General features: G+C 48.8%; 1 protein-coding gene across 1 annotated transcript in view; it reads right to left on the bottom strand.

The window, feature by feature from the left end:
• The window catches only part of GOSR1 (golgi SNAP receptor complex member 1), a 396,735-nt gene that overhangs the window by 57,295 nt on the left and 323,353 nt on the right, over positions 1–16,087 (bottom strand). The window contains exon 7 of the mRNA XM_085649246.1: positions 971–1,000. Within this exon, the coding sequence (XP_085505372.1) occupies positions 971–1,000 (30 nt within the window). The remainder of the gene's footprint in view (positions 1–970; positions 1,001–16,087) is intronic.

Below are 16,087 nucleotides of genomic sequence, written 5' to 3'. Positions count from 1 at the left end.
ACTGCAGTCAAGCCCTTTGTATATAGCGAGTATGTTTCCCAACTGCATCGCTATTACTCCCCTTCAAGCCTGTGTCCCAATACTATACCTAAGTTGACATGGTTACTCCTTACTTGTGAATGTGGCCCTCCCCACCTCTTCAGGGCGTACTTGTTCATATTAGTGCCCCTGTGCCTCTCCCCAGATCCCGTCTTTTGCAGCAATTATTTGCTCCCTAGCTCACACATGGAATTAGTATCTAGCGCTAGTGCAAGCTGGCTCCAGATCAGTTTAGAGCCCACACAACCGTCCTTTGTCCTAGGTGGTTGGTCTGGCAGACTTTGAAGCAATCACTGCACTGGACCAATTACTTGCTCCCTCAAAACTAAATTATGCTGTACCCGGTGCACCGGAAAGTGTCTGATCTTGAACCTGGTCACAGACAGTTATGTTGATACTCCTCAGGCATAAAGCTAAATGTGTCCCATCACTCTCCAGAAGAAAACTGGCTTGAACAAACCTCTATCCGAGTCAATGCACACTTATTCAAGAACTGACTGAAGGACTGGAAAAACTTTAGCATAGGAAGGAGCCCCGGATCGCCTGCCACACTACCGGAGGAACAAGCTGCAGCAGAGAAGCAAATCGAGGCAGCAGAACCACAATGACCGACAAAGTACAGGTGAGCAGCTACTTAGTAGAGCTCTCCTGGACAAGTTTACGCATCGATCCTTATTAAAACTGCTATGCTACAAATGGGCTCTCCTACATGCCCCATCTCTGCTGGATGCCGGGCCAGAGTCTTTAACTACGGTTTATATGCAGAAAAAACACTAAGTAGATACTAGGTAAAAGGTAGCCAACAATCCACCCGCCAACCCCGATTTACATACAGCACTCAGAGTAAATACAACTCATTATCCAAAGCACATCAAAACCAATTTACTATTGATTGTTCTGAAGGGTAACAATTATGTAAGCACATTCTTACCTTATCGTCTCTTCTATTAGGCGATCAGAGCTGTAAAGGAAGTGAAAAAAGAGAAATCAGACACATGCACTGAGGATATTACAGAAAACTACAATAATGGCTCAGGACCCACCATGTAATGTTGCCAGTAGAACTCTGTGGTCACTAGTTTTAATACACGCTTTTACTAGTTCTTGAGAGATGGGAGTCTCGTATTTAGACAGATATATGGCTATGAAAACTCCACTAGATGAAATGTAAAAAGCACACAGCCTAGGTGTACAAGGTTATGTAATTAGCCAGAAGAACAAGACCACCATCTAGCTCACTAATAAAGCTACAAAAATAACGACCACAATCCTATCAACAAGATTGAAGAATGCATCAATTCACGGTTGGAAGATGCCCAAAGCAAGTATAGGATGAGCTCCAAAGACACTCCGCTTCACAAGAGTATCCACTAACCCCATATACATTTTGACTAGGAGCAATAGGACCCAGCAAGACTACCGATCGCCCTCCAGGTATCAGGTCTATATATTAACCTTTGTAAATCAAACAAGGCTTCTTCTGAAATCTACAGAGTAGGTTGCTTTAGCACATTTGAAGGACAGCCAAGTTCTTGTTAATGGGTTCCACTACTATGAGAAAATTATAGTTATTCTTGGTGTGGAGTCTCTCTAGAAACCTGGCCAAACAGAATAATTATAGGTGCTAGAACATTTATGGACACTGTGCTTGATGTTGCTATGCTTTTACTCTGCTTTATCGTGTATCCTTAGCCTTGACTTAATTACTTCTTATACAAATATTAATTCTACTGACGCACACAAAAAGCACGTTGATCGGATTACGCTCCTATTTCCCCCTCCTCTGGCATGAAGTCTTTTGTCCAGACAGCCTGTGGTTACTGGACAGTTCTCCGGTGAATAACTTGCTTATCACTGCTGAAGCCGGGTCTTGTGTACTACAATGCTGCCCTTTGGATGCCATGTATTCATATAGGTGTATGATTTGGAACTCAGAGAAAGTATGGAACAAAGTATTAGCACTCAAAGATAACTTTCCACTCAAAACAATATCTATAAAAAATACGTATCTTTATGAATTATAGCAAAGGGTACAACAGTTACACATATAACCAGAAGGGCATAGTTCATTCTGAGTAAGATATCACCCCAAATTGTATTCTAGCGTTTAAAAGCCCTAAATGCAAGGACTAGAAAAATGCAAAGTTACATAGAAATGTCTGACAAAGTTACATACTTGTGATCAGTGAACGATTTTAGTACTGAGAAATGGTGTCCTTGGATAACCACATGGTCTACTCCGAACCCATCAGTCACAGCAGTTAATTGATTGAAGGAGTAACTAACTGCTTTGATGTACTTTCCTTTTAGCTCACTTGTTCTGTAGCTCGGAGCTTAAGGGGGATAAGTTCAGTGGGCCTGAGTCAGAGCTGCTGAAATAAGGCGTAAAATCCAACACTCAAAAGTGAGCAAGATCCCAACCTGCTGGAAAAAGAGGGATACTGCCTGGCAGAGAGGGACATTTTTGGGTTTACTCACAATAAAAATGCCAAACAAAAGTTAGTAGAGCCGAAAAAAAAAACTATGTTCGGCTCACCAGTTCGTATTTGCAATTAAAGCAACTTGGTGAAATAAAAAGAGAACACTCCTTAAAACTCACTTGGTTTTAGGATGCTAACTTATAGGGTCGTGCCTGGAGGTCATTTTCTTTTATTGGCAGCTGATGTAAAACAGCACCTTACCCCTACAACAATCAGTCTGTCACACTCAACTGTGGCTGTAGAGATGTCTGGAATGTATGCTCCTTAACTTGTTCATCCTGGAGATCACAAGGGTAACAACTGCTGAGGTATGAGACAGGCATCTTCTGCTCTCACAGGTCCATACCCTTTGGCGACAATGACTCTCCGGCACTGCTGCAAGGGCCTCATATGAAGTCTGGTGTTCTACACCATGGAAATGTAAAGCACCATGGACTCTAGAAGTGAGGAAACTGTTTGCAGAACGAGGTACTACATTCAGAAGGCAAAGAGATTTCAGTACTGCAAAAAATGGAATGTGTTCCAAAGGATACCTTAGTGGGACCTTGTGACAATAACGTCTCTCAAGAATTTGATAACTGAGTGGATTGGTCAACGATTTGCCATAAATTATCTCTAAAAAGTCAGAGGTCATCTTAACTTGCATCGATAACTTATGAGAAGCATGTGCCCTGATCAGCATGTCTTAGTATGGGTAATCAAAGATCTTCGGACAAAAGCAATCGTACACTTTGAAAATGCATGAATGGCTCGCTATGATTACTCACCAATAAATACATCAGCGTATGACAGCATACTCTAAAGTATCCAGTTTCCATAACTGGTATAAAAAGTATGCATCTTTAAAGTGTATGGTGAACAACCAATCAGCCTGCTGCACACAGAGGTAAATCTGATGAAATTCCACCATGCTGACCTTTTGATTTCTAATCACTTGCTGGTGAGATCCAACATGTGTTGACATTCCTCTATTGGTGGACCTTATTTTTTTTTACCACAAGGTAACCAGAGTAAATCCCATTGTTTCTCAGGTATTTTCTCATGTCTTTTTCTTCATTAACAGCCGGACCTCCTCAGCCAGCTGGTGTCCTGGGTAGAATGCTCAGTGGATAACTTGGAAACTCAAGGTTTGAAACATTCTGTGCAGCAATTAGAACCCATTTGTTGGTTGTTATATTCTGGCATGTTAGAAAATGTTTCAGTGTTTTTCACAATACAATGAGGTGCAGGTCTGTGGAGGCACAGAGATTATTTTACAATCTCCAAGGCCTTTACCAGCACTGGTTGCTGGTTTATTTACTCTTGGTAGGCTTCTGCCTCCATTGGTAGTAGGCGCAGTATTTCTATTGGTGCTGATGTCATAGCCAGCAGGATGTATAAATTCATTGTGAGATCAACCTACTCCATATATTCTATGTTGCACATAGGGAATTTCCTATTTTTCTACTCTTGTTCTTCATCCTCTGAATGTCCTTAAAGGAGTTTGGTCTCACAGAAAGGATGTTCTATAATATTCGGATGGGTATTTGTAAGAGGACATCCAGACAAATACATTTAAATGCCACCATGGTAAAAACTGAGCTTAAACCTATGCTGAGTCAGCAAAGCCACGCCCACTTGCTTTATCATCCTCCACATGGTCTACAAAATTGCTCCCCTCCTTTCCCAGGATTCATGCGAAACAGTGGGTCAGGAATTGAACAAGAGTTCCTTCAATTTAGGACGTACAAAGTCTTAAACTGAATAGGTTTCAATCTGGAGCCAATGAAGTTTCCAAAGCAGCTTAGAAACAGCGCTGAATTGAGGCAGATGAATAAGAAATCTTGCTGCTGCGTTCTAAACAATATGCATTCTATTTTTTACATGCTTGGTTGTGCCCAAGTACAGCATATTGCAATAGTGAAGGCGCTTGATGATGAAGACTGTATAATCATTTCACGAATCTGAGGGTTGAAATAGGCAATAATAAATGTAAGGTTTCTAAGAGTACCAAAACAGTGCCTTGACTTATGGCTCAAACGATAAAGCATCATCGAGCTAGACACCCACTTTTTTTTTTTTTACAAAAATTTGGGGTTGGGAGTGACCCTAAAACCATCAGCCACCAGTGATCACACCAACCTTGAGAATGCTTCCCTAACAAGAAAATTTCCGTTTTGTTGGCCTTTAACTTCAGGCAATTAGAATGCATCCCATCAGCAATGGCAGTCATACAATTCTGAAATTTGGTAGCGCCCTCCATCGATCCCACCAAGAAAGACTAAAAGCTGAGTATCACCTGTGTAGGGTACCAAAGACATCCCAAAAAATTTCATCACATCCACCAGCAGCCTAATGCAGATATTAAAGATAGGACTGAGGGCCGAGCCTGGAGTGATGCCGTGTTTTAGAGTCTTCTCAGAAGATGAAAAAGGGGGATATCACTTGAAAGGATTGATCTCCTAAAAATGAGGTGAACCAAGCCCAAGTCTTTCCCCAAACCCAAATCTCATGAAGTCACCATAACAGCCGCTCATGGGACAGTAGCAAAAGCGGTGCTTAAATTTAAAAGAATAAGTGCAGTCGAGCCACCTTTGTCCGTGGCTAGACGCAGTTCATCAGTCACAGTAAGGAGAGCAGATTCCGTATTGTGGGAGGGTCTATACCCATTCTGCGAGGAGTCTAGCGCTTGGTTCGCCTCTAAAAATGTCAGCAGAAGATTATTCACATGCTTCTCCACTACCTTTGCCAAGAACAGGAGAAGAGAAATCGGTCAATAGCTTTCCGGCTGACCTGGATCAAGCAAGGGTTTTTTCAAAAGGGGAATAACCTTGCCGTTTTACCACGCAGTGGGCACGACTGCAGTGGACAAAGAGTAGCTAGACTTAAGAAGGAAGGTATAATGAACATCTGCATGCTCAGTATAGGTTCAAATTTAATAAAGAACCCGAGCTATCTTTATCAAGATAAGGGAGATATTGTCCAGCAGGTCCAACTCCATCAAATCAGCTTCCTGCAGCATGCTGCTCATCCATAATACAGGACAGTCAGCCTCAATACTACGAGTGTCAGCAAAAATGGATAAAAATATTGTTGATCTGTAGTCCGCAAGCTTGTCGCAATTGTCGTTGGATGCCTCAGCCAAACGTGGGCTATCTGCAGGTTTAATCAAGCTGTAGACTATGGTATCAATTTCTTTTGAGGGGTTGCTACTTTCTATGATTTTATTAGTAAGGAAATCGGTGCAGGCCTTTTTAATCATTTTATGATAGACTGATGGCTTTCATATACTTTTTAGGTCGAGCCTGAGCCAGCGCACATGCGCTGCGCTGCTTCTTGTGGCTTCTCCTTGTGGGTCTGACTCCTCCCACACATTGGATTGGCCTTTGCATTTGACTTTCAATAATGAAAGCACGCAAATGGCCAAAGGCCGGTGTATGTCCCACCTCTTTTCCAATGTTCACTCCCATGGCGTTTTGCTCTCGGGAGCAAGCAGCGGCGCGCAGGGTGGCAGCTGCATTCCTCGTGGGTCAGGTTACCATTTCCGCACAACGCGCCGTGCTTTTACTTGTTATTTTCTTTCATGGCGTGCTTCGGGTAGACTTTGGTGCCAAAGCATGCTTTAACGCGCAACACCCCAGCACAAAGCCATCCAGAGCAGACTGCAACCAACACGTTGAGGGAACATACTGTGCCGGTAAGATAAACATTTTTTTCACCCACTACCGCACGGCTGTTACAAATGGCCGTATTTATTTCAAGTTTTCATCTGCATGCCCCCCGAAGAATCAGAAGGCAGTGCCGAGGGTGTTGCTACCTACATCAATGCTTCTCGTTTCATCAACCTCTAAATGAAGAAATACTAAGTTATCTGAGCGTGCTGATTATCATTACTAACCAGCTCAGTGGTATTCATTTAATCATCCGGTAACTATAGACATTCGGAATCTACTCAGAGTGCTAAGGAGCACTGCTACTCAACTCACTGGTACTCGTTTTAGCAACAGGTAAATTAGAAATGCCGAGTCGATTCAGCATGCTGATGACCGTTATTAGCCAGCTCAATGGTCCTCATTTCATCAGCCTGAAAATAAAGATTGAGCCGGTTCAGCTTGTCAATGAGTTTTAAAACCCAGCCGAATGGTCCTCATTTTATCAACCTGTAAATAAAGATTGAGCCGATTCAGCATGCTGATGATAGTTATTAGCCAGCTCAATGGTCCTCATTTCATCAACCCGTAAATTAAGATTGAGCCGGTTCAGCGTGCCGATGAGCTTTCAAACCCAGCTCAATGGTTCTCATATCATCAACTTGTAAATGAAGATTGAGTCGGTTCAGCGTGCTGACGGGCGTTACTAGCCAAATGAACGGCTTTCATTTCCAGAGTTGTCAGCATTGAAACTGGGGAACCAGACTGGAGTCCCGGCTTCGGCTCAAGATCCCGTGATTCTGGGCAAATTATTTAATCTCATCGTGCCCAAAAACGTGTACGGAATATGGTTCTCATGTAGAGCGCACTAAAGCCATTGAGAAAAGTTTGAGCTATATAAAACTGCAAAAAAAAACCATAATAAAAAGCAAATAAGGAAAGACTGTGCCAATTTAGGGTGCTAATGGGAAATACTGCCCTCCTCAGTGGTACTCATTTCTTCAACCGTAAATAAAAAAAGGCTGAGTTCAGTTCACACTGCTGGTGGACATTACTACCCAGCTCTGTGTTATGAGGTGCAGGGAGGTTATCCTGCAACATCCGGGTAATCCGTAGCTCTCTTTAGTGGGAGCTCAGCACACTGAGCTTCTTACTGGAGTAACTACGCCGGTTCATGAACACCAAAACACTAGGGGCTCATTTACAAGTCCCTTGCGCAGCCGGTACGTCACCTTTTTTTCCATATTAACAGTGACGCACCGGCTGCGCAATGGGCTTGCAAATAAGTCCCAGGCTCTTCAAAAATGACAAATGCCATTTTCCAAACTATCGTTAAAGAACAAGTTACTTACCTTCGGTAACGATGTATCTGTAAGAAACATTAGTTAGTTAGATTCCTCACCTTAGAATATCCCCAGGCGTCAGACTGGATCCGGAAGATTTTTCGTCAGCAATACCCCTTGCGCGTCGCTAGGCGTCGTCTGCGGCTCCGCGTCCGTCGTCGGCGTCGTGCACCGGAATGACGTCGTCGGAGTACTTAGACGCCGCCCTCGCGCGCTGACGTCAGTTCTTGTACATAGCTTTCCGCGCCAGGAACGCAGAGCCATGCAAAGACCGACACTGGTGCCAAAAATAAAATCTAGGGGCCTGAAAAGGACAACCTTAACCCTAGATGTCAGTTCGCAGAACGGGGAGGATGGGTGGGTCGGTGAGGAATCTAACTAACTAATGTTTCTTACAGATACATCGTTACCGAAGGTAAGTAACTTGTTCATCTGAAAGAAACACGTTAGTTAGATTCCTCACCTTAGAATAGATACCCAAGCAATACCATCCCCGGTGGTGGGTCTGCGAACCAAGATCACACCAGAAAGTCCTGGAGGACAGAACGGCCAAAGAAGCCATCCCTCCGGACTTGGCTGTCAAGGCAATAATGCCTGGCAAACGTGTGTAACGAAGCCCACGTCGCCGCCTGACAGATGTCCTGCAAAGGGACTCCCCGTCCCAAAGCAGTAGTAGCCGCTGTGGCCCGAGTAGAATGGGCACGCAGCCCAACAGGAGGGTCCTTTTTCGCCAAAGAATAGCAAATTTTGATACACAAAACGACCCACCGAGAGATGGTCCGTTTGTGCACAGCTTTCCCCTTCTTAGCGCCCACGTACCCAACAAAAAGCTGGTCGTCCACCCGGAACTGTTTCGTGCGGTCCAGATAAAAGGAGAGCGCACGTTTTGGGTCAAGACGGTGGAGCCTCTCTTCCTCTTTGGAAGGATGCGGAGGCGGAAAGAAGGTGGGCAAGGTGACAGACTGCCCAAGATGAAATGGAGTCACCACTTTCGGAAGAAAGGAAGGACGAGGCCGAAGGACAACCTTGTCCGGATGAACAGAGCGAAAAGGAGGCTTTGAAGATAAAGCCTGGAGCTCACTCACCCGTCTAGCCGAGGTGATGGCTACCAGAAAAGCAGTCTTAAGAGTCAGAAGACGAAGAGGACAATTGTGAAGAGGCTCGAAGGGAGCGCACATCAGGAATGTCAAGACCAGATTCAAGTCCCACTGAGGTATTACAAAAGGGACAGGAGGGAACGTGTGAGTAATGCCTTTTAGAAAGCGTGTAACCACAGGGGACTTGAAAAGAGAAGGCTGATCAGGAAGCCTCAAGAAGGCGGAGATGGCAGCAAGATAACCTTTCAGGGTGCCCAGGGCAGAGCCCTGCCGGGCCAGAGAAAGAAGAAAGAGGAGAACCTCAGAAAGAGGGGCGGAAAGGGGATCCACAGCCTTTGCTGTGCACCATGCCACAAATTTGTTCCACCGGCAGGCGTATACAGTCTTTGTGGAGGGACGCCTGGCTGCCAGAATGATATCACAGACTTCAGGAGGCAAGTCAAATGGCATCAACTGCCGCCGCTCAATCTCCACGCATGGAGGTGGAGGCTGGACAGGTTCGGGTGGAGGACCGTCCCCTGCTGCTGCGACAGAAGATCCTCCCGAAGGGGCAGACGTATCGGGGGATCGGTCAACATACTGAGTAGCTCGGGATACCAGTATCTTCGTGCCCAATCCGGAGCCACCAAGATGACTTGGGCCCGGTCGTGCCTGATCTTCTTCAGCACTCTGGGCAGAAGTGGTATAGGCGGAAAGGCGTACAACAGACCGCAACTCCACTCGTGCCGAAAAGCGTCGCCGAGCGAGTGCCGCCTTGGAAATTCCAGCGCGCAGAACTGCTGACATTGCGTGTTCTCTTCGGTGGCGAATAGATCTAACCAAGGCTCTCCCCACTGCTGAAAGAGACCTTGCGCCACTTCGGAGTTCAGACGCCATTCGTGATCCATCATGCACCGGCGGCTGAGTTCGTCCGCTCTGGCGTTCAGAGAGCCCGCCAGATGTTGAACCACTAGGGTGACGCCCTGGTGTTCCAGCCACGTCCAGAGGCGCAGAGCCTCCTGACAAAGGGTCCACGACACCACCCCGCCCTGTTTGTTGCAATACCACATGGCGGTGGTGTTGTCCGTGAACACCTGCACGGCACTGCCCCTGACAGAGGGAAGGAAGGCTTTCAGTGCAAGTCGGATCGCTCTCAACTCCAACAGGTTGATGTGGAGACGAGACTCCGCCGGAGACCAGAGGCCTCTGATCTCCGCCTCTCCCATATGGCCACCCCAGCCCAGGAGGGACGCATCCGTTACTACGACATGCTCCGGTTGGGGAAGGGAGAGGCTCCTGCCCATGACCCAATCGCGGTCCGTGAGCCACCACTGCAACTGTTGTGCAGTGCCCTCCGAGATCAAGACATGGTCGGACAGGTTGCCGTGATGCTGGGCCCACTGAAACTTCAGGTCCCACTGCAGAGCCCGCATGCGCCGCCTGGCGTGATGCACTAGTAGGATGCAGGAGGCCATCAGCCCCAGAAGCCGCAACACTAGCCTGACCGAAACCCAGGATAGAGGCCGAAAGATGGGAATCAGGGCCTGTATATCCCGGACCCGCTGTTCCGGTGGATAGACCCGTTACTGCGCCGAATCGAGAACTGCTCCGATGAAGAGGAGCTTCTGAGAGGGACTCAGGTGTGACTTCGGCACGTTGATGGAAAATCCCAGCAAATGCAGGAGATCCGCCGTAGTCTGGAGGTGGGAGACGACTGCCTGGGGCGAGCCCGCCTTCAACAACCAGTCGTCGAGATAGGGGAAGACTGGAACCCCTGATCTGCGCAGATGAGCTGCGACCACCGCCATCACTTTCGTGAACACCCGAGGGGCACTGGTGAGGCCGAAGGGGAGCACGGTAAACTGAAAATGCTCTTGGCCCACCGTGAACCGCAGGTAACGCCGGTGGGCCGGCAGGACGGGGATATGGAAGTATGCGTCCTGCAAGTCCAACGCTACCATCCAGTCTCCGGGGTCTAGGGCAGCTAGAACCTGAGCCAGGGTTAACATCTTGAACCTTTCCTTTCGGAGGAAGGCATTGACGTTCCGGAGGTCCAAGATGGGGCGTAGGCCCCCTTTGCCCTTCTTGGGAACCAGAAAGTAGTGGGAATAACAACCACGACCTACTTCTGGACTCGGAACGCGCTCGACGGCCCCCTTGGCCAAGAGGGCCGAAACTTCCTCGCGGAGAAGATTCAAATGACCCCCCGAGATACGGTGGTGCTGCGGTGGCATGGCTGGAGGGGTCGTCTCGAAGGGGAGGGAGTAGCCCCTTCGGACGATTTGCAGCACCCACCTGTCCGATGTAATGGACCGCCAGTGGAGCAGGTGATGGCGAACTCTGCCGCCCACTGGCGTGGAATGGGCCTGAAAGCTCGGACTAGGAAGGCTTTGAGGCGGATGCTGCCGGGGTGGATGTGGGCTGACCACGTCGTCCTCCAGATCCGCCACGGCGGAAACCACGTCCGCGACCGCGTGCAGGTTGGTTCTGCGGCTGGTGGCTGGGCGGACGTGAGGAGGCGCCCCTTCCTTGGCCACGAAAGGGGCGAAAAGCGGAGGTGTGCGCCCGCGGAGCCGAGAGGCCCAAGGACTTGGCCGTAGCCCGGGAGTCCTTAAAGCGGTTCAGCGCACTGTCCGCCTTCTCACCAAACAGGCGAGTGCCATCAAAGGGCATGTCCATGAGGGTGTTCTGGACATCCCCGGAAAATGACGTGGACCGCATCCAGGCGTGGCGGCGGAGCGCCACCGTGGTGGAAATCGCCCGACCCAGCGAGTCCGTGGTGTCAAGCCCACATCGTATGGCGTGCTGCGCTGCATCCCTCCCATCGGCCAAAGCCTGGGTAAGACGTGTCCGGACCTCCTCCGGACACAGGGGCAGCACGTCCTCCACCGTATCCCACAGAGAATGGGAATAACGGTCCAAGAGACAGGCGGTGTTTAAAGACCGCAGGCCCAAACTAAGGGACGAGAACAGTTTCTTGCCAAACTGCTCGAGTCTCTTGGAATCCCGGTCCGGCGGAGCGGTCGGGAAGGAGGATTGGGAGGTAGAGGCCTGGATAACCAGACTCTCGGGGGTGGGGTGTTGGGACAGGAAACTGGGGTCGCCCGGAGCAGGGCGGTGGCGCCTGGCAACGTTCCTATCCACAGGAGGAACTGTAGAGGGCTTGGACCAGGTGCCCTGCAGAACGTCAGTGAGGGCCTCATTGAACGGCAGCAGAGGCTCAGTGGAGCTTGCTGCGGTTTGAAGCACCTCAGTGAGGATGTTAGTCCTCACAGCCACGGCAGGCAGCTCGAGCCCAAGGGCTGCGGCCGCCTTGCGCAGCACCACAGAAAATGCTGCACCCTCCTCCGAAGCCACAGTCGGAGGAGAAGTGAATCCAGTGTCTGGCGAGGTATCTAGACCACTGGCCTCCCCCAGTTCATCTGCCCAGTCCTGTGAAAGCTGCGACTGAACAGCCATAGGGTCCTCGAACCCCTCCCAGTCGCCCCCATCTTCCGATTCCTGATAAACAGGAGGAATGATCGGAGCCGGACTGTAGAGATGATAGGTCTCAAGCGGCGCCGGACGCGGCGTCGGTCGACGCCGTTGCGGCGCCGGGTCCGGAATAGGGCTAAACTGGGGTTGGACGCCGTCCGGAGTCGGCACCAAAGGCGGCGGCGTCGGCGGCACCGGAGGTGTAGGCGTCTGCGCCGGCGGCGCCGGTGACGGCGTCGGTGGTTCATGCGCCGGCGCAGGAGTGGTTAGGTCAACCGGCGTAGACGGGGGCCCAGGCATGGGCCCCACGGGGACCTGCGGCGTCGAGACCCGAGTCGTCGACGGCGCCGGGGCCGAAGCCGCCGGCAGGCAAGGTCGCCCAGTCGAGTCCGCGGGGCCCGAAGGCGCGCCAGCGGGCGTCGACGGCGGGGCCAGGCTCCTCATGGCCGAGAGGAAGGCACTGACCTCCGCCGGCGTCGCGTTAGTCCCAGGGACTGGAGGGTATGGGGACGGGCGCGGCGCCTGCGGCTCCGCCGGAGCCGCGGGGGTGGAACCACTTGGACCCTCGGCCCGAGTCGCGCGACCGGCGAGGGGAGTCCGAAGAGCGATGTCGCCGCTTGGACTTCTTAGAGCGTTTGGACTTACCCGACGACTTGGAGGCCGACGATCGATGGTGGCGTCGGCTAGGGCTCCGCGAGCGATCCTTGGACCTCCTCCTGGACCGGGATCGCGCACGACGCGGAGCCGAGTGGCGAAGCTCGAGAAGCTTGCGGGACCGCTCCCGCCGAGCCTTCGAAGTCAGGGCCTGGCAATCGGAGCACGACTCCGCGTCGTGGTCGGGGCCTAAACAGTAGAGGCACCGGCGGTGGTGGTCGGTCACCGACATCAGTCGATGGCAATCCTCGCAAGCCTTGAACCCAGGCATCCTACCGGCACCAGATGTCGACAGACAAGGATCAAAAGTGATCAAAAAAGATTTAGTCAAAAAAGACTAAAAGGGGTAGCTCTCCCGGATCTGCGCTTACTGGCGCGGAAAAAAGAAGAACTGACGTCAGCGCGCGAGGGCGGCGTCTAAGTACTCCGACGACGTCATTCCGGCGCACGACGCCGACGACGGACGCGGAGCCGCAGACGACGCCTAGCGACGCGCAAGGGATATTGCTGACGAAAAATCTTCCGGATCCAGTCTGACGCCTGGGGATATTCTAAGGTGAGGAATCTAACTAACGTGTTTCTTTCAGATATGCTGATGTAAATAGAGATGCAACACAAAATCACTAACATCCACTGCTTTACATTCCATACGTTAACGGAACATAAACCCTGGTTTACAAGTAGGGCAGCACAGGCTCCCTCCCAAATAAGCCTCCTTTTAAAACAAAGCCTGCAATTATTTAACCCTTCCAGACTATGTGTGATTTTATCCTGGAACCCTGTCAAAGACAAAAGGCGTGAATCGTCTACGATCTTCTACTTAGCTTTGCCCTTAGGCTGAAGAGGCACACTACTGTGCTTAAACGTGTGAAAAATGTACCATTTTGCACTTCGAACAGACTGGGCTTTAAAATACAATCCGTATCAAACTTTTTGGGAGTTATAGATGGCGTCTTTTTATTTTAATTTTAAAATATCTCTTAAATACGCAAACCGGAATTGTCCTTAGAAAAGGCTATTCTACCTTTCCGCCAAAAAAACATTATGAAACCTTCAGTTCTGCACAGTTTACTTTTACAGACCAAACAGCAACTCGCTACATAGCAGCTCGGGTTTTTATTTTTACCTAGCAACATAGTTTACAACACACATTATTTGCTATTTAAAAAAAAATGCGAGCAGCATTCCAAGCTTAAAAGCTACCAGGGCATAAAAGTATGTGTCTTTTTGCTTGTTTACTTTAGTCAAAACTTATTTTCCTACTTTTTGTATTAGCCATGTTTTTCCTTTGTTAGTTTTGAACATGTAGGACTTCAGTGTAAGGAAATGCAATACTTTAATGCGTAGATAATGCACCACTTTCCCAGTAATTAAGTGGGTTTAAAATGTCTTCCTTTAAATTATGGGAATGACCGGATTATTAACAGGATAATGTGCCGAATGGCTAAATATAAGATCCCAAAGGCCAGACCTATTAGCTATGCCAATGCTTGTTTTTTTTAAATAGCTAGGGCATCATATGCTTTCCTCCAGGTGCGTTCATCCACTTTACAGCGCTTCTTTTCGCTAATCAGTTTTTCATTGAACCAAGAGGTAGAAGGCCTCTTTTTCAGTTTAACAGAGTGCACAGGTATAAAGGCACCCAAAGCTGAGGTTAACAAAATCTTCATCATCAACACATCTGCCTCAATATTCGAGTCAAATTGAGGCGTGCTGGTATCAATATGGTCGCCAAATTACTTAGTGTCGAGTTTGTGCCATTGCCTTCGGGTAACAGATTTGGCTACAGCAAAACCTAAGGCACTTGGAATGTTCAAACCTTTGGGACCATAAAGGGACCTGAAAACACCACCGGAAGAGGGGTAGATACTTGGAGGTTGGGTAAGTTGGAAAAGACGGGGTCCAATAGATGCCACACCTGTCACTAATTGAATCAGTTGAATGGCTTCCAAATCATTGGTAAGACTGTGTGCGAAGCTGCCATCAATCTGCTCTAAGTGCGAGTTAAGGTCGCCTATAATGTTAAAGTGTGCCAGTTTCAACAAAAGAGGGGATATATAGTCTACTGGGGTCTCTTTAAAACATTTCACTGGTCCCGGGATCTGTAAATTAGGAGGCCCGAGAAAGTAAAGTTTTTATTCAAATGAACCAGGAACAGTGCACTTTCGAACCCCTGTATAGGACGAGAGACAAGATTGCACAGAAGAGAATTTATGTAAATAATTGCAAAACTACCCCTGCCCCACCACCACTGCAAGTTCTGTCGCACCTTTTGATGCAATAGCCAGTAGGAAGATCTAATACGGTCTCAGCATGTGTTGATTGGTTGAGCCAAGTTTCCGTAAGTTACACGACATCCTGTCGATATTGCTATGTTATGCAGTGTACTGATGATGACGGAAGTTGTAATCTTGAGGAAACCAATAAAGTTTGTTTAAATCTAAAAAAAAAAAAAGTAATGACATCGAATGGCCGGAATTCAATATTACAAATGGTACTTGGCTGGCAAAAGAAAAAAAAAAAGTTACACGACATCCGCTGAATATTCCATATAAAATCCAAAAATTCTGCATGGTGGCGCACTAGCAAGCAGCAATTAATGCTATCCATCTTGAAACTTGTGGCACTGTCTCCCCTCAAGAGGCCTGCAAACAAGGCTAGCGTGCATAATAATAAAAAAACAATGCTTACAAATAGAACCCTCCTCACCCAGATCCAAAGAGTAAGTGCACTCACTGAGCTGCTCAGGGCAGTAGCACATCAACTGGGAGGCAGAGTAGTGGACGCACTGCCCTATTCAAAAGACCAGGGTCTATGATCCCTGGCGCCATACAGGAGTGGACGGGTAGGGATGGGCTTGTCAACAGTGTGCCCATTGCAAGCATCTACGCAGCTGACCGTTTTTAGGTCTCGCCTAGCGTCGCAGCGCATGCGCTGCTTGCTCTGCGAGATCTATTGTTATCGAGGCGATTTTGGAAGTGGAGTGGAAGCTCCGCCCATGCTTCTAATTGGCGTGCGTCGCACTTTATGGTAAACGTTGGCCTCCGATTCAAAGTAAGGCTTTTTGGTGACCGCCCTGTCTCCTTTTGGGACGGCCCATCAGGATTGGATCTTGCAGCGTTACGGTAAAGCACTATGTTTTTTGTGATGTGGCAGTAAGGTGCTCGCAGCGCTGCCTGAGTGCTTGCACCGGCTGCTAGCTGCGTTGGGATCAGCTGCTGTAAATCAATGTTAAAATCAATCTGACCCCCACCCCCAACACGAATTCAATTGCCCCCGAGGCAGAGTGTGCAGTTGTTGCAGCGGCCAGGACTCTGAAGGACTCAGGAGGCAGACGGTAAACTCTCAATCGCTCCGGTGGCTGGCGCTGCAAAGTTGGAGTATGTTTATTG

The sequence above is a fragment of the Triturus cristatus genome, chromosome 3_2 (assembly GCF_964204655.1).
Source record: "Triturus cristatus chromosome 3_2, aTriCri1.1, whole genome shotgun sequence".
NCBI classification, from domain to species: domain Eukaryota; kingdom Metazoa; phylum Chordata; class Amphibia; order Caudata; family Salamandridae; genus Triturus; species Triturus cristatus.
Note: the sequence above shows the minus strand (reverse complement) of the source record. Positions and strands in the feature narration are given on the sequence as shown.